This window comes from Hirundo rustica, chromosome 5, assembly GCF_015227805.2.
Source record: "Hirundo rustica isolate bHirRus1 chromosome 5, bHirRus1.pri.v3, whole genome shotgun sequence".
Lineage (NCBI taxonomy): Eukaryota > Metazoa > Chordata > Aves > Passeriformes > Hirundinidae > Hirundo > Hirundo rustica.
The window spans coordinates 629,538-652,207 of record NC_053454.1 but is presented as its reverse complement, the minus strand read 5'-3'; the positions used below and the strand labels follow the sequence as shown (position 1 = coordinate 652,207).

Here is a 22,670-nt window from a genome sequence, read left to right as displayed (position 1 = left end):
GAAAACCCCAAATTAGGGTTTGTGCCGCAGAGATGCGGTGCAACCACTCAAACATCACCTGAAAGCGAGGATTGCTCCCCCATTCCCTCACATTTCCCTCTTGGATTATCTCCGGTCCTCCCTGAGGTCCTCTGACTTTAATTCACATTTGTAACACCGCCCCCCAAAAAATGAAGAGAGCAAAATTCAGAGTTCACAAGAAATCTCTTCGCTTCCCCGCAGTCCAAAGCTCCCTGCTCTGCACAACACCGCTGAGCTGTCCCACAGTTCTCCAGGAAAATATTTCATGGAATGCTCCAAACCAGCGCCTCTAAAGGTGCTTGAAGGAGTTCCAAGGGACCTGCTGCCACCCTGCCCTGGAATCACACAGTCCAGGAATGCTTTGGCTTGGAAGGGACCTCAGAGCGGATCTAACTCCAACCCAAAAACCTCCCACAGTCCCCAGGAGGATCCAACCTGGCCTTGGGCACTGCCAGGGATCCAGGGGCGGCCACAGCAAATCCGGGAATTCCAGAATTCCCAGCCCCTCCCCACCCTCCCAGCCAGGAATTCCCAATGCCCAAGATCCCATCCATCCATCCCTGCCCTCTGCCATTCTTCCCCCTCTGATGTTTGAATTATTTTGAGGGGTTAAAGACCCACGCTGTGAATTGGCCTTCGCAATTCCAAAACGAATGTTCAGGATTTTAGCCTAAAATACGGATATTTGAATGGAATCCTGGAATGGTTTGGGTGGGAAGGGACCTTGAAGCTCATCCATTCCCACCCAAACCATGGGAAGGGACAATTCCCACTGTCCCAGGAGGATCCAAGCCCCAGTGTCCAACCTGGCCTTGGGCACTGCCAGGGATCCAGGGGCAGCCACAACAAATCTGGGAATTCCAGAATTCCCAGCCACTCCCCACCCTCCCAGACAGGAATTCCCAATTCCCAAGATCCCAGCCCAATCTCCCCTTTCCCACTGGAAGCCATTCCCTGTGTCCTGTCCCTCCAGCCCTTGTCCCCAGTCCCTCTCCAGCTCTCCTGGAGCCCCTTCAGGGACTCTGAGCATTCCCTGGATTTTTCCCTTTCTCCAGGGGAACATTCCCAGCTCTCCCAGCCTGGCTCCAGAGCAGAGGGGTTCCAGAATCCTGGAATATTTGTGTGTGGGGATCTCAAATCCCATCCCATTCTCACCCCATCCATGTTTAGGGACATCTTTCCCTATCCCAGGTTTTTCCAAATCCCATCCAACCCAGCCTTGGGCACTTCCAGGGATCCAGGGGCAGCCACAGCAAATCTGGGAATTCCAGAATTCCCAGCCCCTCCCCACCCTCCCAGACAGGAATTCCCAATGCCCAAGATCCCAGCCCAATCTCCCCTTTCCCAGTGGAAGCCATTCCCTGTGTCCCGTCCCTCCATTCCCAAGGGGATCCACATCCCACCTCTGTCAGGCCAACGTTTTTCCTCTTGATGACGTTCTGTAAACAGTTGCTCAGGGTCCGGGTCAGCAGCAGATTTGTGGATTTTCTGATCATGTCATCGACTTCCGTGGAGCTGCGAGGTAAAATTTAAAGAGGGGTCTGGAAAACGCTCCGTGGAAAGCAAAATCACCGGGAATTCTCCGTCCCTGCCTCAGCCCTGAGCAGCCCTGCAGCGCTCTCAGGAGATGACGTTTGAAATGCATCGAAATACAACAATTCAGGCCTCTTTATCCATGTTTCAGGAGGAAAGGTGGATTCACACCTGCAAATCCCACATTCCTCCCATCCAAGAGGGGCTGCTCCGTCCCAAGGAAGATCCGTCCATGGAATCAGCACAACCCGACCCCCAGCACCGGGGATTTGCGTGTTCAGTACAAGGGAAACGATCTCCAGGGGTGAAACCCCAAATCCAATCCCCCCAAAATTCCCCTCTCAGCCCTTTCCGGGCTTTTAGACGGAATTACGGAAACCTGGAATGGTTTGGGTTGGAAGGGATCCTGAAAGAAAGCTGGGAAAATTGCAGGAGTCAGCGAGGGCACAGGGAATGGCTCTAGGAGGACACACTTCCAGTGATCCCGGGAATTCCACACAGGGGCTCCTCAGCACAGCCCAGATCCCATCTCCCAAATTCCCAGAAGAGACCTCAAATCCCATCCCATTCCCACCCCATCCATGGGCAGGGACAGCTCCCACTGTCCCAGGAGGATCCAACCTGGCCTTGGGCACTGCCAGGGATCCAGGGGCAGCCACAGCAAAGCTGGGAATTCCAGAATTCCCAGCCCCTCCCCACCCTCCCAGACAGCAATTCCCAATTCCCAAGATCCCAGCCCAATCTCCCCTTTCCCACTGGAAGCCATTCCCTGTGTCCTGTCCCTCCAGCCCTTGTCCCCAGTCCCTCTCCAGCTCTCCTGGAGCCCCTTCAGGGACTCCGAGGATTCCCTGGAATTTTCCCTTCTCCAGGGGAACATTCCCAGCTCTCCCAGCCCGGCTCCAGTATTGGAACACCAGACTGGAATCTCCCACAGCCCATCCCTGCCCTCTCCCAGGTGTCTGGAATGGCAGCACTGCTGGAATTTGGGGGTTCGGCCCCTCCAAGGTGCTCATGGTGCCACCCTTCTCCTTTCTCCAGGAGGATTTTCCACCCCACCCTGCCAGATGCTCCCTGGATCCATGCTGGGCTCTGGATGAGCCCCTGGGGATAGTGGAAGGCGTCCCCGCACTTTGTATCCCAGGTTTTTCCAGGATTGGGGCTTTGTTCGCAGAAATCCCAACCCAAACCCGGGTTTTGGTCGGATCACCCCTCCACCCACCGTGTTCCAGAGAAAATCCCCATTTCCCAACGGGATATCCCACTGGAAAAAGCGAGGGGACGCTTTTAAAGACAACCTGACAAGTTTAACTTGTGGAAAAGGCGAAAGCGCCCAGGAGATAAAGGAAGTTTTCCCGCTCGGATCCAATTCACGGAGCCAATAATAATAATAATAATAAAAAAAAAAAATTCCCAGCCCTACAAACCCACACGGAGCTCCAAACTTTGCCTGGAGCGAAACAAGTCCCACATAAAGGAGAAGCCTCCCATCCAACAACGACGAGGAGCTGCTTTAGCAAAATAATTATGGGGGGAGAAAGGAAAAAAAAAAACACAAAAAAACCCCACCAAAAACCCTAAAAAAAAACCCCCCAAAACACCCAAAAAAACCCGCTCAACACCCCCCCCCCAAACATAAAAAAACCCTAAAAACCCCCCAAAAATAATTAAAAAAAAAACCCAAAAATCCAAACTTAAGTGGGAGCTCCGCTTTCTGCCAGGGGCTGCGCTCTGCAGGAAGAGGCTTGAAGGGAACTGTCTGGGATAATGACAGCTCCTGTCCCGGATCCCGTGGCAGCTGCGGTGACCTCCGGGCCCCTGTGAGTGACGGGCTGACCCCCAGCACTCCGGGGTGCCCCGTAAATGACAAGGCCGGGGGGGGGGGAAAAAAAAATCCCAAAAAACAAAACAAAACAAAAATACATAAAGAAAGGGAAGAGAGAAGGGAGCTGGCTGCCGGCTTTGTAGCCAAGCTTCCTAATAAAACCTAATTCAAGCTGTCAGGGTGAAATGAAGGGAAGTGTCAACGGGGGCTCGCAGAGAAATATTCCAAATGTTTCGGCTCCGGGAGGCGGAGCGGGGCTCCCAGCCCCCAGCTGCTCCGAAAGGGCTGGAAAATCCAATGTGGAAAGGAATTTTAATAAGGGGTCCAGGAGGGAGCCGCGGGGACAATTCTGCTCCGAGCCGACGATGCCCGGGATGGGGAAGGGCACGGAGCTCCTGGGAAGGGCTGGGGGAGCAGCATCCACTTGGGATGGGCTCTGGAGAGGGAGAGGGGCTGCGGTGAGACCGGGATCAAGGGAGGAAGCGGCCAGGAGAAGCTGTGGGAATGAGGTGGAACACGGGAGAGAAACTCCGGAGCGCCCAAACCAAGCCGGGAGGGATCCGGCAGGGAAAAGGCCTCCCCAGATCGGCATTCCCGGCTCCGAGGAGGGCAGGAAAATCCTGGAGAGCCTCGGGGAGGGCAATGGAAGGGCTGCTGAGTTCCCAGAGGTGTCCCAGCTCCATGCATGGGATGGGCTGGGTGGGAAGGGAGCTTAAATCCCACTGGATCTAACTCCAGGGACAGCTCCCACTGTCCCGTGTGGATTCAATGTCCAACCTGGCCTTGGGCACTGCCAGGGATCCAGGGGCAGCCACAGCAAAGCTGGGAATTCCAGAATTCCCAGCCCCTCCCCACCCTCCCAGACAGGAATTCCCAATGCCCAAGATCCCAGCCCCATCTCCCCTTTCCCACTGGAAGCCATTCCCTGTGTCCTGTCCCTCCAGCCCTTGTCCCCAGCCCCTCTCCAGCTCTCCTGGAGCCCCTTCAGGGACTCTGAGCATTCCCTGGAATTTTTCCCTTCTCCAGGGGAACATTCCCAGCTCTCCCAGCTTGGCTCTGGAGCAGCTCAGGGGCCTCCCCTGGATTTATTCCAGCAGCTCCAGTGTCAGGTCGTGGCCGGGACGTGAAGCTCCAAGGAGGTGGAACTGCCCCAACCCTGATCCAGCCTCGGGAAGGGAAGGGAAGGGAAGGGAAGGGAAGGGAAGGGAAGGGAAGGGAAGGGAAGGGAAGGGAAGGGAAGGGAAGGGAAGGGAAGGGAAGGGAAGGGAAGGGGGAAGGGAAGGGGGAAGGGGGATGAATCCTCCCGGCCAAACTCTTGTCCCTCATTTCTAAACCTCTCCCGAGCTGCTGATGCCAGAGCAGAGCCCAGCTGGCAGCTCCTGGCAGACCCCGCTGGTTTCCCGGCTCACACACGTACACAGGGGTGAAACCAGCATCAAAGCACCGCGGCGTGGAGCAGGCAGGGTAAACACACGGAATATTTTGCAGGCTTTTTTTTTTAAAAAAAAAAAAAAAAAAAAATTCAAATCACATTATTTGTGTGTAAACTCCCCGAAGAAACAGGAGGAACAAAAGCACGAAACCAGCAGCTGAAACTCGCCCCTGACCGAAAAATCCAACCCTTGGAGCCTTCCTGACCGCGCTCCCACGGAACCACGGAATTCCCGTTCCTCGGGGAACAGCGAGGGGAGGCCTGGGGGGGATCAGGGGTGTTCCAGCAGGTGACAAGTGGCCACCATCACCTTTCCTCAGACACCCGGGTTGGTTTATTGATTACAACAACAGCCTCGGAGGAAACAGCCCCTCACACAGCTGGGATCGTCCCGGGAGCCTGGAATTCCCTGGAATTGTCCAAGGCCAGGCTGGAGGAAGCTCGGAGAACCGTGGAAGGCGTCCCTGGGATGGGTTGGAACGAAACGACGCCCAGAATCTCCTTCCAACCCAAACCATCCCGGGAGAAGACGCGGCCAGCCAAGATGCCACTGCTCCAGGGCCACTTCCAGCCTGGACAGGCTCCATCCAGAGGGAGAGAATCCGCATTTTTAACCCAGCTGAGCTCTCTGAGCGCCAGCATTTCCCACCTGAGGTGCAGGTCCTCGGAGAACTTGAGGCAGGCGTAGATGAACTCCTTGATCTGGCTGTAAACCTTGGGCACGAACTCCGAGAAGGGGAACTTCTTCGGGAAGGGCTGCTGCAAAACACGGGAGAGAATTCCAGAGGGAGGGCGGGCAGAGGAACGCTGGGATCGATCCCGGATTTTACAGACACTTCAGCCGAGGGGGAGAGTGGGTGATCACAGCTGGAACCCAGAGCAGGAGGGCTTTGGGGCCATTCCCTCATCCCCTCTCTCCATGGGAATTCCTGCTCCACCACGCAAGAGGTGTTTTCCTGCTCACCCCACCCCGGCTGCTGCCCAAAATCCCAAAATCCCTGGAGCAAACGGATTTCCCCACACCCGGTTTTCCCACTTTTTACCCCCAGCGCTCAAAGCTGGGAGGTGCTGGGAGCAGCCGAAGCCCAGGACTGAATTTTGGGGCAGGGCACAGAAATCTGGGATGCAGCGCCAGGCCAGGGTTTAGGATTTAGGGATATCTGGGACGCACTTTGGTTTTCCAAGCACACGCTCCAGCACTTTTTGGGCTCCTTTTTCTCTAAATACCAGACTGAAACCAATAAAGGTCGATCCCAGGGTGCGTAAAATGGGAATAAAACGCCAGTGGAGGCGGATGTTCCTGCTTGTGGGACAGAACACCCTGAGAGGAACACAAACCACGCTTCCCTCACCCACGCCGGGAGAAATGCATCCCACGGGAGGAATATTTGTCCTTTCCCATTGATTTCCCTTCTCTTTATTGCTTATTTGGGTCGATTTGGGGTGGGTTTTTTTCATCCTTTCAATGCCCACAAAGGGTGTGGAGGTTCTCCGGGCCGTTCTCCCCATCCCAAGATTTACCTTTTCAAGTTCAGCATCCTGGAATGGGAACTGTCCGACGATTTTCTTATAAACGTCTTCATTCCCCACCGGGATGGGGCTGTAGTTATCCGAGTCAAGGATATTCCTGGGAAAAGAAGAGTTAGGGAGGCAGCTGTGAGGGGAAGGTTTTCCTGCTGGGTCAGGAGATTCCCAGGGGCCGGGCTAAGGTGGGATCCCAAATCCCTGCAGCAGCAGCCGGGGATATCCCAAAGCAGGCACAGCTCGGGGATGGAGCGAGGGAACAGAGAATGGTTTGGGATAGAAGGGAGCTTAAATCCCATCCATTCCCACCCCATCCATGGGCAGGGACAGCTCCCACTGTCCCAGGTGGATCCAAGCGCCAATGTCCAAACTTGGGCACTGCCAGGGATCCAGGGGCAGCCACAGCCAATCCGGGAATTCCAGAATTCCCAGCCCCTCCCCACCCTCCCAGACAGGAATTCCCAATGCCCAAGATCCCAGCCCAATCTCCCCTTTCCCACTGGAAGCCATTCCCTGTGTCCTGTCCCTCCAGCCCTTGTCCCCAGCCCCTCTCCAGCTCTCCTGGAGCCCCTTCAGGGACTCTGAGCATTCCCTGGATTTTTTCCCTTTCTCCAGAGGAACATTCCCAGCTCTCCCAGAGCAGAGGGGCTCCAGCACCCTGGATTCATTCCATCAGCTCCACAGCAGGGATGAGCTTTAAGCTCCCTTCCCACCCAACCCATTCCACGATCCCACAATTAATCCCCCCCCAAAAAAACCCCTCCGCGCCAGGGGGGACAAAACCCCTCGGGGAGCGGCGTTTCCTTGGGCGCTCTCACCTGAAGAGCCCGGCCCATTTCTTCAGCAGGGTCTCGCTGTACTGCTCCTGGACCTCCAGCAGCATGTCGAAGAGCTGGTTCACCGGGAAGCCGTAACCCTGCAGGGAACGAGGCAGGGAATGGAGCCACGTCCGGGCCGCTGGAGAGGGCTGTCTGCCTCCGGCAGCGGCCCGGGCTCCTCCGGAAACATCCCTGGAGCTGCTGAGGGGCCTTTGGGGAGCGAGGGAGAAGCACCCAGAGCTGCCCAGGACACAGGGGTTGGCGCCTGCACTGAGCGAACCAGGCTGCCCCACGCCCAGGGTTGCCAAAATGAGCTCGGGCAGCACCAGGAGCTGGGGCTGAGGAGAGGCGTGAGCCCCACGTACACTCCACATTTTATTTTATTCTATTTTATTCTATTTTATTTTATTTTATTTTATTTTATTTTATTTTATTTTATTTCAATTTATTTTATTTCAATTTATTTTATTTTATAATTTATTCTATATTTTATTTCATTTTATTTTATATTTTATTTCAATTTATTTTATTTTATAATTTATTTCATATTTTATTTAATTTTTTCTATTTTATTTTATTTCATTTAATTTCATTTAATTTTATATTTTATTTTCATTATATTTTATTTTATATTTCATTTTAATTTATATTTATTTTATTTTAATTTTTATTTCAATTTATTTAATTTTATAATTTATTTTATATTTTATTTCATTTTATTTTATATTTTATTTTATTTCATTTTATTTTATTACTTTTATTTTATTTTATTTTGTTTTATTTTATTTTATTTTATTTTATTTTATTATTTATTTCATTTTATATTTTATTTTATTTTATATTTTATTTTATATTTTATTTTATATTTTATTTTATATTTTATTTTATTTTATTTATATATTATTTAATATTTATTTTATATTTTATTTTACATTTTATTTTGTATTTTATTTTATTTTTTATTTTATTTAATATTTCATTTCATTTAATTTCATTTCACTTCTGTCAGGGTCAGGATTAAACGTGCAATACACTATTTCTCGCCCGCACTCCGATGTTTATTAATTCTTATCTCTGTTACAGTCTCACAAACCGTGAGTGCCACAGCACTTCCAGCCAATAAACCAAAAACGGCTCCTTATCTCTCCCTCTCGCTCTCTACGAGGCCTTTTAAGGATAAACTGTCTAATTAAGAAATGGCACCTAAGTTATTTTTATTTTTAACTTAATAGCTAACTGCTTGTGGCTTGCAATGCGGATTTTTTCTATTTAATTACAAAATACCACCCAGACCCGTGGAGAAGGAGGTGAAAAGGAAGGACTCTGCCTCTCTCTCTCTTTCCAAGGCCTTTTAAGGATAAACTGTCCAATTAAGAAACGACACCTAAATTATTTTTACTTTTAGCCCCATAACCAACCACCCGTGGTTCCTCAGTGTGGGTTTTTCTGCCCAATTACAAGAAATTACCCAGACCACGAAGAAGGAGGCGAAAAAGAAGGAGGCGAAAAAGAAGGACTTGGCCTCCGCCCTAAAACTTTTTCTTTATCACCATATTCTAAACCCTCAAACTCTGATTTTTCCACTTTGTGATACCACACAGTTTGATCCCAACCACGCAGCCGCAATCCATCCCAGTCCTGTTGTTTAGTTCTGGAACCGCCTCGGGTGGAACGCGGCGTTCCCTTGGAGGGATCAGCGCAGAGATCCCGGGATTCCCCGTGCCCCGGCGCTCCGGCGCGTACCTGGAGCGTGTCGGCGAAGAGCACGATGAGGTTCTTCAGGTCCAACACCAGGCCGGGGTCGGAGCAGTAGGACTGGAGAGGAGAAAGCACAGAGGAGAAGGCGGCGTTGACCAAAGGGCACCGAGCCCCTGCCCCGTGCCCTCGGCTGTCGGAGCCCAGGGCACTCCTTTGGTCACCCTGGAGGGTCTGGGACATGGGAAGAGAGGGCTGGGACCTGGAATGAGAGGGCTGGGACCTGGAATGAGAGGGCTGGGATGTGGACAGAGGGGTCTGGGACCTGGACAGGGGTCTGGGATATGGAAAGAGGGGTCTGGGACATGGAAAGAGGGGTCTGGGACATGGACAGAGGGATCTGGGACATGGACAGAGGGGTCTGGGACCCTGGAATGAGGGGTCTGGGACATGACAGAGGGGTCTGGGACATGGAGTGGGGGTCTGGGACATGGAGTGGGGGTCTAGGACATGGACAGAGGGTCTGGGATATGGACAGGGGGTCTGGGACATGGAAAGAGAGGGCTGGGACATGGACAGGGGGTCTGGGACATGGACAGAGGGGTCTGGGACATGGAATGAGGGGTCTGGGATATGGACAGGGGGTCTGGGATATGGACAGAGGGATCTGGGACATGGACAGGGGGTCTGGGATATGGACAGAGGGATCTGGGACATGGACAGAGGGGTCTGGGACATGGACAGGGGGGTCTGGGACCCTGGCACAGAGCCCAGAGGAACATTGTTTTTGATCCCAGTCCATGGGAAAGGCTTCCTGCACTGAGAAATGAATTACAGGCCACAAGAGTGTGAAATACAGAGTTCAGCTTATCACAGGGTGAAAAACAGCGGTTTTGGGTTTTTTAGCATGGAAGTGGATGGGAGCAAGATGGAGGATTTTGGGCGTTGTCTCCTGCTTCTTCTTTTTCTTTCACTCAATTTCCTGCAGTGACGGTGGCACAAAGTAATTTAAGGAGACTGGGTCAGAGCAGAGATGACCTTTCAGTATAAGTGATAGGTATTGGAAAATAAATATAAATAAAAAATACGTAACAATCAGTGTAACAGGCAGCGACTTCCCAGTGCGGGGTCACTCGTCAGGTGCCCGAGCAGCTGCACAGATCTCAGCTGGGCACTGAGAGAATTGTAAGATAAGAAACAATAAACAAATCAGAACCTGAAGACTCCGTCTCTTTCTTGCGCCCGGCTCAGGGCTTTGCAAAAAGCAAAAAACTCTAAAACCGCCCGAATCTCCGGAACAAAACCCAAGACTCGGGGCGCTGAGAGGAAGGATCCGCCCGGGATGGGGCTGAGCAGGTGCTCCCTGGGCTGGGGAAAGCTTTGGGCTGCCCCAAAAAACACCCGAGGCGCGCCTGAGACCGCCGGGCAGCGAGAGCAGACGGAGGCGCGGCGCCTCTCATCCAATATTTACCGTGTTGTGTCTGACGGTAATGAAGCGTCCACGGCCCGGGATGCTGAAGCGGGGGGGGAAAAACACATCCACGGCTCCGGCACGGGGATTTATCCCGCTCCAAACCCCCGGGACAACGCTCAGAGCCACCCCCAGTCCCGCCTCAGACTTGTCAGGAGCAGCCAAAAAAACCCCTCCTCGCGCTGAAAAAATGTGAAGTTTGAGAGGGAGCCTGCCCAAATATAGGATCGGTGAATCCCGGGATGGAAAGAGAGAGGGATTTAAAGCTCGCTGGAAACTCCAGGAGGAACGGCTCCATTAATCAGCGGGAAGGAGCGGGAGACACAGGTTTTCCATCTCCCTGTCCAAAAAGGAGAGGCAGGAAGGAAGATAATGCCCCGAAGCATCACAAGTGATTAAAGATGTCCCTGTCTGCGGCGAGGAAGAAAATCCAGGGATAAATCTGTCTGCCTTGGAAGAATCCAAACAGCCTCAGCGAGGTGAGACCCTGCCTCAAATCCCGCGTTTTTTTTTTTTTTTTTCCCCATCAAATCCCAGTTTGGGATGCAGGGCACTGGTGGGACCGGGAGCGCCAGGAGCAAACGGTGACGGCCACGAGGTCTGAAAATCACGGAATGTTTCGGGATTGCTGCAAAATCCTCCCCTGGCAGCACTTGAAACAACCCGAGTGGCAACAAAGCTGGGAACACCAAAAAAACCCCCAAAATATCCCCCCATGGCTGGGCCTGGCTCAGCCTCCTGCTTCCAGCTCCGAGAAAATCCCGCTTGGAATGAAAACAAACACAGGTTTGCAGCCTGTGGCGGGGGTCGGTGTTTATCCCCTCCGGCAGCACGGGAGCTCCGGGGGAAGGAGGAAACTTTCCAGTCAGCTGGATGGGGATGGAGAACAGCGGGAATCTCCTGGGGTGCCTCATCCCAGAGAGATCCAGGTCCAGGGAAGAGCCATGGAATGGTGTGGGGTGCAAAGGACCTTCAAACCCATCTGGTTCCACCTCCTCCCACTGGACCAGGATGCTCCCAGCCTGCTGTTTGTGTCCAGCTCTTCCCATATTTCCACCCTCTTCCCAAGGTTCTCCTGAGGTTCTCCTTCCCTGGATTTGGTTTCCCAGCCCATTTCCCAGCCATGAAATTTAAGGGATCAAGATGATCTTTAAGGTCCCTTCCAACTGAAACCACTCTGGGATTCTCTGATCCTCTATCAAACAAGGTCGTGCCTCAGTGTGCCGAAAAGATGCTTTTCCCCTCTCAGTTTTTTGGAAAAACCAACTTTCCAGTCACAGGAAAAGTCCATGGATGGGGATAGGGATGGAGAACACTGGGAAATTTCTGAGGGCCCTCATCCCAGAGAGATCCAGGTCCAGGGAAGAGCCATGGAATGGTGTGGGGTGCAAAGAACCTTCAAACCCATCTGGTTCCACCTCCTTCCATGGGACCAGGATGCTCCAAGCCTGCTGTTCATGTCCATCTATTCCCATCTCTTCACCCAAGGAGATCCTTGCTCTCTCCTGAGGTTCTCACTCCCTGGATTTGGTTTCCCAGCCCATTTCTCAGCCATGAAATTTAAGGGATCAAGATGATCTTTAAGGTCCCTTCCAACTGAAACCACTCTGGGATTCTCTGATCCCCTATCAAACAAGGTCGTGCCTCAGTGTGCCAAAAAGATGCTTTTCCCCTCTCAGCTTTTTGGAAAAAACAACTTTCCAGTCACCTGGATGGGGATAGGGATGGAGAACACCGGCAATCTTCTGGGATCCCTCATCCCAGAGAGATCCAGGTCCAGGGAACAGCTGTGGGGTGGAAAGAACCCTCAAACCCATCTGGTTCCACCTCCTTCCATGGGACCAGGATGCTCCCAGCCTGCTGTTTGTGTCCAACTCTTCCCATATTTCCACCCTCTTCCCAAGGTTCTCCTGAGGTTCTCCTTCCCTGGATTTGGTTTCCCAGCCCATTTCTCAGCCATGAAATTCAAGGGATCAAGATGATCTTTAAGGTCCCTTCCAACTGAAACCACTCTGGGATTCTCTGATCCCCTATCAAACAAGGTCGTGCCTCAGTGTGCCAAAAAGATGCTTTTCCTCCCTCAGTTTTTTTGGGAAAACCAACTTTCCAGTCACAGGAAAAGTCCATGGATGGGGACTGGGATGGAGAACACTGGGAAATTTCTGAGGGCCCTCATCCCAGAGAGATCCAGGTCCAGGGAAGAGCCATGGAATGGTGTGGGGTGGAAAGGATCTTCAAACCCGTCTGCTCCCACCTCCTCCCACAGGACCAGGATGCTCCCAGCCTGCTGTTCGCGTCCAACTCTTCCCATATTTCCACCCTCTTCCCAAGGTTCTCCTGAGGTTCTCCTTCCCTGGATTTGGTTTCCCAGCCCATTTCTCAGCCATGAAATTTAAGGGATCAAGATGATCTTTAAGGTCCCTTCCAATCCAAAACTACTCTGGGATTCTCTCATCCCCTATCAAACAAGGTCGTGCCTCAGTGTGCCGAAAAGATGCTTTTCCTCCCTCAGTTTTTTGGGAAAAAACAACTTTCCAGTCACAGGAAAAGCCCATGGATGGGGACTGGGATGGAGAACACTGGGAAATTTCTGAGGGCCCTCATCCCAGAGAGATCCAGGTCCAGGGAAGAGCCATGGAATGGTGTGGGGTGGAAAGGATCTTCAAACCCATCTGGTTCCACCTCCTTCCATGGGACCAGGATGCTCCCAGCCTGTTGTTCGTGTCCATCTATTCCCATCTCTTCACCCAAGGAGATCCTTGCTCTCTCCTGAGGTTCTCCTTCCCTGGATTTGGTTTCCCAGCCCATTTCTCAGCCATGAAATTCAAGGGATCAAGATGATCTTTAAGGTCCCTTCCAACTGAAACCACTCTGGGATTCTCTGATCCTCCATCAAACAGGGTCGTGCCTCAGGGTGTCAAAAAGATGCTTTTCCCCTCTCTGCTTTTTGGAAAAACCAACTTTCCAGTCACCTGGATGGGGATAGGGATGGAGAACACCAGCAATCTTCTGGGATCCCTCATCCCAGAGAGATCCAGGTCCAGGGAAGAGCCATGGAATGGTGTGGGGTGGAAAGAACCCTCAAACCCATCTGGTTTCACCTCCTTCCACTGGACCAGGATGCTCCAAGCCTGCTGTTCGTGTCCAACTCTTCCCATATTTCCACCCTCTTCCCAAGGTTCTCCTGAGGTTCTCCTTCCCTGGATTTGGTTTCCCAGCCCATTTCTCAGCCATGAAATTTAAGGGATCAAGATGATCTTTAAGGTCCCTTCCAACCCAAAACCGCTCTGGGATTCTCTGATCCTCTATCAAACAAGGTCGTGCCTCAGTGTGTCAAAAAAGCGCTTTTCCTCCCCATTTTTTGGGGGGGGGACAAATCAAACTCCTCTCCTGGTGCTCCTCCAAAACGATGAACGGAATAACGATGAAAACACAAAACCACCGTTTTGACTCTTCAAAATCCTGACTTTGCTCGGGAAACGCCGCCAATCAAGAGGCCGAAAAAAAAAACCCCAGCCCGAGAAAGAGAACTATCCGTGTCACCCTTTTGGAAAAGAGTGGGAAACAAAGAATCCAGGGAGAGGAGAGAAAAAAAAAAAAGCTGGAAAAGAAGGCGGAATTGATTGCAGCAACGTCAAGGACAGCCAAGCAACAGCCGAGCTCCACCGGGCTTTTACTCACGGAGTGAGTCCTCAGGGCGGCGATGGTTTTGGACAGGGCCATCTCCCACAGCTCATCGATGTAGGCACGATTGACCAGGCCCTGGGTGGTGTGCAGGATGTGATCCTCCACCACGAAGAACCTGCCGGGGCAGAAAACGCCGTCAGGACCTCGAATCCGACACTTCAGCGGCCGCCCCCCGAGCCCCTCGGGCGAGGTTTGAGCTCCCGGGGGTTTTTGAGGGAGATGTCGAATCCAGGCAGCTCCCGACACTTTATTCCCTGTTTTGTTTTTTTTTTTAACAGAGCTGGGTTAGAGGAGAGAGTTCAAACTCTTCCCCGGTGCCGCTCTGAGTGTACACAAAGGCAGAATTCCCCCCTCCACCAGGTCCCTCGTTATTCCCAGGAGAACCAGGGATTAAACGCTGCTCCAGCCGGCAGCAAGGCCATCACAGCTGGGGAAAATGCTTTATCCGCAGGGGAAAATGCTTTATCCGCAGGGGAAAATCATTTATCTGCAGGGAAAAATGATTTATCTGCAGGGAAAACTGCTTTAAGTACAGGGAAAAGTGCTGGAACCACAGGGGAAAAACGCTTGAGCTCCAAGGAAAACCCACCCAGCTCCCACCACGTGCTCCCAGCCATTTCCACACAATCGATTCACTCCAGTCTCTGCTGCTCCAAAAGGAAATGTTTTCCAGGGAATGAGGGTGGGATTGGACGTTTTAAAGGGCGACACACGGATTCCCAGGTTTGTTTTTTTTTCTCCCCAAGGAAATCCAGCCCGGGAGCAGGGAGCTGCAGGAGGGGAGCAGCAGGCGCGGAATTTGCGGCGGTCACAATCCGGCACTGAAATTATTCTCACTACTGGCTGAAGGAACAGCAAATCCTATCCCGTTTTTCTGGATCAGCAGCCTTTGGAATTCTCCTTCCCCCCGGAGCTCGGTTTCGGAAGATTTTTTTTTTTGGGGGCCAAATTTGAGAGCAACAAAAAAAAAAAAAAAAAAAAAAAAAAAGCAGCTCCAGGGAACGGAGAAATCACCTCTCTTCAGCAGGGAAATAATTAAAGAATAATTATTCAGCATTCCAGAATCATCAGGGCAGAGGGCCGCATTCATGTCATTAGCGGGGCACCTAATCCACGGGGATCATTTATCCAGAAATTCCCAGAAATTCTCAGAAATTCCCAGAAATTCCCAGGCTGCTGGCAGGTCCCCCCCAGTGACACAGCAAAAGAGGACAAAATTCGCTTTCCAACACTTGAAAAAAAGCACAAACCACCTTTTGTTTTCGGGTGGTTTTTTTTTGGTTTTTTTGTCCCGTTTTGGCTTCGAGGACCTCCAAAAATACCAACATTCCCTCCTGTCCCGGTGTTTTTTTCGGGCTCCCCAGCGGCCCAGGACTCCCGTTTTTAGCAGGGGCCGTGTCTGAAAGGGAACACCTACCCTACAATTTGATTGAAATACTTCCTGTAGCCGTCCAAAGTTTCGTGCTGCAACGAAGGGAGAGGGAGCAGAGGTTAAAACCCGAGGGCAGAGGGAAGATTTTAGGGATGAGGACGGGCAGCGGCAGCCCCGGGACGGCATTCCAGGGCGGGACACACTGACCATGTTGGAGGGAGGCTGCAGCACCAGCCGCGCTTGTTTTCTCCTCTGCTTCCTGTAGTAGCTCTCAAAGGTCTCCCGGGCTCCCTGGAAAAACAGGAAAGGGTCATTCCAGCGGTCAGGATGTGCGGGAAAGAGGTCGCTCGGGAGATAAATCATGGAATCGCTGAGGTCGGAAAAGCCCTCGGAGATCGGCGAGTCCCAGCGCCGCCAGGGCCAGCACTGACCCCTGTCCCCAAGTGCCACATCCACGGCTTTAAATCCCTCAGGGATGGGCGCTCCAAACATCCCTGGGCACTGAGCATCCCTTTCCATGAGGAAATTCCTGCTGCTGTCCACCCTGAGCCTCCCCTGGCCCAGGCTGAGGCCGTTCCCTCTCCTCCTGTCCCTGTTCCCTGGGAGCAGATCCCAAATTCCCCCCGGCTGTCCCCTCCTGTCAGGGACTGGTGCAGAGCCACAAGGTCCCACTGAGCCTCCTTTTCTCCAGGCTCAGCCCCTTCCCAGCTCCCTCAGGAATTCTCCAGCCATTCCCAGCTCCCTCAGGAATTCTCCAGCCCCTTCCCAGCTCCCTCAGGAATTCTCCAGCCATTCCCAGCTCCCTCAGGAATTCTCCAGCCCCTTCCCAGCTCCTTCAGGAATTCTCCAGCCCCTTCCCAGGTCCCTAAGGAATTCTTCAGCCCCTTCCCAGCTCCCTCAGGAATTCTCCAGCTCCTTTCCCATCTCTCTCAGGAATTCTCCAGCCCCTTTCCCAGCTCCTTCAGGAATTCTCCAGCCCCTTCCCAGCTCCTTCAGGAATTCTCCAGCCCTTTCCCAGCTCCCTCAGGAATTCTCCAGCCCCTTCCCAGCTCCCTCAGGAATTCTCCAGCCCTTTCCCAGCTCCCTCAGGAATTCTCCAGCCTTTTCCCTTCCCTGGACACGCTCCAGCCCCTCCGGGGCTCTCCAGAGCTGCCCCAGCAGTGTCCTGCTCCTGCTGCCAGCCCAGAGCTGCTGGATGTTCCATTTAACCTCCAACCTCGTGGAGCTTTCCTCCGAAATTCCATTCGAGGGTCTGGAGTGCAAGGAGCTTATCCAGAAACACCGAGTCCAGCTCCCAGCTCCCAGCAGATCTGGGATGCACAGGGATGTGTCCAGCTGCTTTTCTGGCTGGGACCAATATTGGATTTATCGCTCCATGAAACAACCAACGACGGTGTCAGCAAAGAGAAAGAGAAAGAAAGAGGGGACAAAAGACACCAGAGACACCAACGGGGGGAATTAAAGGCCAGGCTGGGACGGCTGAAGATTCCCAACACACGGATGGGCTTTAAGGATCCCTCCAACCAATCCAATTCCGTGAATTCCAGGGTGGGTTTGTGCCGGGTACAGCGCTTGAGGAGACCATTCTGGGAGAGACAAAACCCCGGAGCTCGTTTTCCCAGCTTGGCCGCGGCTCCGAGCGCCCCGGAGGATTTCCATCCCAAGGAACTGGGATCCTACATCCCGAGGATTTCCATCCCGACAGCTGCACCCCTCCCGTGGGCGTCACCCCTGGGGTGGTTTTTGCGCCAGGCCAGGCTCCACCTCGGCATCCCAACCCCGGAGGATCCCAAAATCCGAGGATTTGCCCCCGGGGCCGTCCGACCCCGGGTGTTTCATCCCTGCTGCTCCTCCCTCCTCCACACCCGCCCTGTTTTCTGTCTGAAACTGGAATCACAAACATCTCAGGGAAGGGACAACGTCTCGCTTTGAACTGTTGGGAGCCGAGGGAGGGAGAGAGGGGAGGGGGGGGAAAAGAAATTAAAATAAAATAAATAAAACAACGGGGAAAAAAAAAAAAAAAAACCAACAAAAAAAACACCACCAAAAACCCAAAACCAACGCAACTCCGCCTCATTTGGAATTCACAAAACAAACAACACGCAACAACAAATATCACCTGAGCGAGGCACCAGCTGTCAACCTGCTCCTCTCCAGAAAATAAATTAATTAAGAGCAAAGCCTGATGGTAATTTAATGATCCTGCAGCTGTTGTGGCATTACACAACCAGGCTGCCTCGGGATGCCCTCAGCTACCCAGGGCTTGTGAGGAGCCATAGCCTGACTTGATCCTTGCTCGTTCCAAGTGCAGCTCCAGGCTCCGGCAGGAATCAGCCCGGGGATGTGCCCAGAGCTCCCCCACCGAATCCTGCCCCTCGCGAAGGCGTCAAAATCCACCCCAAAAAAACCTTTTTAGGTGCAAAAATCCAACCAAAAAACCATTTTAGGTGCGAAAATCCAGTCCCAAAATCTTCTAAGGTGCCAAAATCCAGCCCCAAAACCTTCCTAGGTGCTCAAATCCATCCCCAAAACCTTCCTAGGTGCTCAAATCCGGCCCCAAAACTTTCTTAGGTGCTAAAATCCATCCAAAAAACCTTCTTGGTTGCTCAATTCCATCCCCAAAAACTTCTCAGGTCCTAAGATCCACCCCCAAAATCTTCTTAGGTACTAAAATCCATCCCCAAAACCTTCTAAGGTGCTAAAATCCATCCAAAAAACCTCCTGAGGTGCTCAATTCCATCCCCAAAACCTTCCAAGGCCCTAAAATCCATCCCCAAAACCTTCTTAGCTGCTGAAAGTCCACCCAAAAAGCCTTCTAAGGTTCTCAACTCCATTCCCAATACCTTCTAAGGCCCTAAAATCCATCCAAAAGACCTTCTGAGATGCTCAATTCCATCCCCAAAACCTTCTTAGGTCCTAAAATCCATCCCCAAAACCTTCTTAGCTGCAGAAAGTCCACCCAAAAAGCCTTCTAAGGCCCTAAAATCCATCCAAAAAACATTCTTAGGTCCTAAAATCCACCCCTAAAACTTTCTTAGGTACTAAAATCCATGCCCAAAATCTTCTAAGATCCTAAAATCCATTCCCAAAATCTTCCAATGTCCTGAAATCCACCCCCAAAACCTTCCTAGGTGCTAAAGTTCACCGGAAAAGCCTTCTAAGGTGCTCAAATCCACCCCCAAAATCTTCTTAGGTGCTCAAATCCACCCCCAAAACCTTCTTAGGTCCTAAAATCCATCCCCAAAATCTTCTTAGGTGCTCAAATCCACCCCCAAAACCTTCTTAGGTCCTAAAATCCATCCCCAAAATCTTCTAAGATCCTAAAATCCATGCCCAGAATCTTCCAATGTCCTAAAATCCATCCCCAAAACATTCTAAGGCACTAAAATCCATCCAAAAAACCTTCTTGGGTGCTCAATTCCATCCAAAAAACCTTCCTAGGTCCTAAAATCCATCCCCAAAACCTTCTTAGCTGCTGAAAGTCCACCCAAAAAGCCTTCTTAGTCCTAAAATCCATCCCCAAAACCTTCTCAGGTCCTAAAATCCACCCCTAAAACCTTCTAAGATCCTAAAATCCATGCCCAAAATCTTCCAATGTCCTGAAATCCACCCCAAAACCTTCCTAGGTGCTAAAGTTTACCCAAAAAGCCTTCTAAGGTGCTCAAATCCACCCCCAAAATCTTCTTAGGTGCTCAAATCCATCCCCAAAATCTTCCAAGATCCTAAAATCCATGCCCAGAATCTTCCAATGTCCTAAAATCCATCCCCAAAACATTCTAAGGTGCTAAAATCCATCAAAAAAACCTTCTTGGGTGCTCAATTCCATCCAAAAAACCTTCCTAGGTCCTAAAATCCACCCCTAAAACTTTCTGAGATCCTAAAATCCGTGCCCCAAATCTTCTAAGATCCTAAAATCCATGCCCAAAATCTTCTTAGGTCCTAAAATCCATCCCCAAAACGTTCTAAGGTGCTAAAATCCATCCAAAAAACCTCCTGAGGTGCTCAATTCCATCCCCCAAACCTTCCAAGGCCCTAAAATCCATCCCCAAAACCTTCTTAGCTGCTGAAAGTCCACCCAAAAAGCCTTCTAAGGCCCTAAAATCCATCCCCAAAACCTTCTCTGGTCCTAAAATCCACCCCCAAAACCTTCTCAGGTCCTAAATTCCACCCCCAAAACCTTCCCAGGTGCTCAAATCCATCCCCAAAGCCTCGGTGCACGCGCACTGCAGATTTGCAACGTGGATTTTGTCCTCGGATTCTGCTTTTTGTCCCGGCTGAGTCTCGGGGGGAGCTCAGGACGGGCAGCTCCGGCCGCCCTGGCACAGCTGGATGGCAAATCCCAGCTTCTCCCCCGTGACCAGGATCAGGATCAACCCGAATCTACGAGCAATCCCGTGTTTTAAGGGAGACTTTAGGAACGGGAACTGTTGGGAGCCGACATTTTCCCTGCCTGGTTCTTCCCAACGCTCCCAAAAGGAGTTTCCCTCAGGAAAGGGAAGGATGCCGAGGCAGAAATCAGGGATTTGCATGGCAAAACCCAGAAAATGAGGATCATTACAGGTTTTATCAGGAATTTTATCAGGAATTCTCCAGCTTCCTTCCCAGCTCCCTCAGGAATTCTCCAGCCCCTTCCCAGGTCCCTAAGGAATTCTTCAGCCCCTTCCCAGAGATGGAATTAGGCGATGCCTGATGTTAAAAAGCGATAAATTCCCAGCAGGAAGCAGCCACCTCCCCGAGGCCTGAGGCTGGTGATCCTCAGGATCCGGGTGTCGTCCATCTGCTCTCCACCGGAGCAAAACCAAGGGAAAACGGGATTGTCCCACTCCCAACCACCACTGAGGGCACCAGACTAAAGGGATTTATTAAATTCTCCGAACCTCCCCAGGCGGAACAAAACCCCCCTGAACCTCACCGACACCTCGGAGCGAAGCCACTCACTAAAGCAGAGGGAACTGACTAAATAATTGGATTTTGGGGCCAGTTTAAAACTGAAGGTGTTGTTTTTTTTAACCATTTCTTTAATAAATGAACCTGCGGCACCATCAAAGGCAGGGCAACGTCCCCTGGAAATTAATGAGTAATTAACTCAGCCCTGAGCGCCCAGAAGATGCCATTTCCCCAAAATCTTGTGGTGGCCTCGAGGAGCTGTTGGAGTCTCCGAGAGCAGCTCAGCAGGAGCAGGAGGCCTCAGAGCAATTTTAAGAGCAGGTTTTGGAGGTTCCTGCTCATCCTCCTCCACGATTTCCTCCAGGAGGGGAAGGACAAGGACTCACCCCACACCTGGCTGCACTTCCAGGGTCCCACCACGGCCGGGTCCTGCCCCATTCCACAGAATTCCAGCCTGGTTTGGGTGGGAGAGGACCCGAAAGATCACCTCACTCCACCCCATCCATGGCAGGGACAGCTCCCACTGTCCCAGGAGGATCCAACCTGGCCTTGGGCACTGCCAGGGATCCAGGGGCAGCCACAGCAAATCCGGGAATTCCAGAATTCCCAGACCCTCCCCACCCTCCCAGACAGGAATTCCCAATTCCCAAGATCCCAGCACAATCTCCCCTTTCCCACTGGAAGCCATTCCCTGTGTCCTGTCCCTCCAGCCTTTGTCCCCAGCCCCTCTCCAGCTCTCCTGGAGCCCCTTCAGGGACTCTAAGGATTCCCTGGATTTTTCCCTTCTCCAGGGGAACATTCCCAGCTCTCCCAGAGCAGAGGGGCTCCAGAATCCTGGAAGCATTTCCATGACCTCCTCTGGGCTCTCTCCAGCAGCTCCCCACCGTTCCTGGGGGGAATTCTCCCCTCGGGAGCACCACAGGCTGGAGGAACTCCACAGCTCCTGGGGGTCAGGGAAGCACAGGAACCAAAATTCCCAACTCCACGCAGCTCCTTCCCCACGGGGACAAACCCCAGGCCGGGTCTCCCTCCCAGTTTCACCAACTGCTTTGGGGAAGGCGAAGCAGCCGGACCAGCTCCATCACGATCCCTGAAAATTAGAATCCCTTTGGAATCACTTCCAGAGGGGAAAAAAACGTGTTTTCCACAGGCAGAAGGAGCAGAGCAGCGATCGGAGCTGGGCTGGAGATGCCACAGGCAGGCCCCACAACAACAGCCTGGCTCCCGTCCCTCGGCTGGATCCTCCTCAGCCCCGGAATTTTTCGGATGTCACCTCCCCGCTCCCACCCAACCGCGCAAACTGCAGCAGCAAAAGCCCTTTGAAACCATTCCCTAAACAAACAAACAAACAAACAAACAAAAAACTCGGAGAATCCTATTCACGTTTTAGCAGTTTCCCGAAAATTTACGGCCCAGGGACCGGCCGGCGTGTCCGGAGCCATCCGCTCCCGGCACTGCTCCCTGGGATCTCCCTCCGGATCCATTTCTGGACGCCCCAGGGAGCAGGGACTCTCTGAGGAGAGGTTCCTCCACCAAAAAACCCAAAAACTCGTCCTCCCCGCCGCCCCTCTCGTGACCCTGCTCCCGTTTTTCATCCTCCCAGCCCCATCCCTTGCTCCTGAGTGCATTCCTCCCGCACCTCCCCAGGTATTCCCGCCGCTCCCGTCTGACATTCTCCTGGAAACGGGAAATATTTCTCCCTCCTCGTGGCAGCTTGGGCTCAGACCACCCCAGCTTCCCACGTTTGATGTGTTCAGGGCTATTCAGCTTCTCCAGATAATCCATTACTGCTTGGAATTCCACCCCTGAGTCCTGTTTTCCTCCGGATAAAACACCCAAAAAAGCAAAAAAAAAAACCCCAAACAAACAAACAAACAAACAACCCAAAAAAACCCCCGCAAAAAACCCCCAAATAAACAAACAAACAAAAATACCCTAACACATCGACCAGACCAAGAATATTCCAGAGCCAGCCACGAGATCCTGAATTTTCTGGGCTACCCAGCTGAAACTCCAGGTGGGATTTGCGTTTTAGGGCTGCTCTTCCCTCGCGGTTTGAGGGAGAGGACGAGAGGGAAGGTTTACGTCGGCCAGTTGGGAAAATTCCTTCATGGAAAGCTCTGGAAGCGCCCGGGGAGGTTTGGAATCCCCATCCCTGGCGGGGTTTGACATTCCCCGCGGATGTGGCGCTCGGGGACACGAGCGGCGGTGGCCCTCGGGACGGCCGGGTTCAATCCCGGAGCGGGGCTTTTCCAACCCCCGGCGATTCCCCGGAATGCGGCGCCGGGCAGAGGAGCTGCTCCTCTCCCGCTCGGTTTTTAATTCCAGTTTCACCCGGCTCCCAAGGCCTCCGAGAGGAGCGGAGGAATCCAAAGCCGCGCTCCCCAAAGTACCCGTTCCTTGTAATC

The 22,670-nt window shown here is 52.2% G+C and overlaps 1 protein-coding gene across 3 annotated transcripts in view; it reads right to left on the bottom strand.

Moving 5' to 3' along the window:
* Positions 1-22,670, bottom strand: part of EXOC6B (exocyst complex component 6B) — a 290,129-nt gene that overhangs the window by 132,665 nt on the left and 134,794 nt on the right. For 2 of the 3 annotated variants that reach the window (XM_040064052.1, XM_040064051.1), the window contains exons 8-15: positions 15,583-15,666; positions 15,421-15,467; positions 13,998-14,118; positions 8,894-8,965; positions 7,151-7,248; positions 6,330-6,435; positions 5,458-5,567; positions 1,425-1,536 (exon numbers count right to left, since the gene is read on the bottom strand). In XM_040064052.1, coding sequence (XP_039919986.1) covers positions 1,425-1,536; positions 5,458-5,567; positions 6,330-6,435; positions 7,151-7,248; positions 8,894-8,965; positions 13,998-14,118; positions 15,421-15,467; positions 15,583-15,666 — 750 coding nt within the window. The remainder of the gene's footprint in view (positions 1-1,424; positions 1,537-5,457; positions 5,568-6,329; positions 6,436-7,150; positions 7,249-8,893; positions 8,966-13,997; positions 14,119-15,420; positions 15,468-15,582; positions 15,667-22,670) is intronic. The other variant, XM_040064053.1, reaches the window with a different exon arrangement.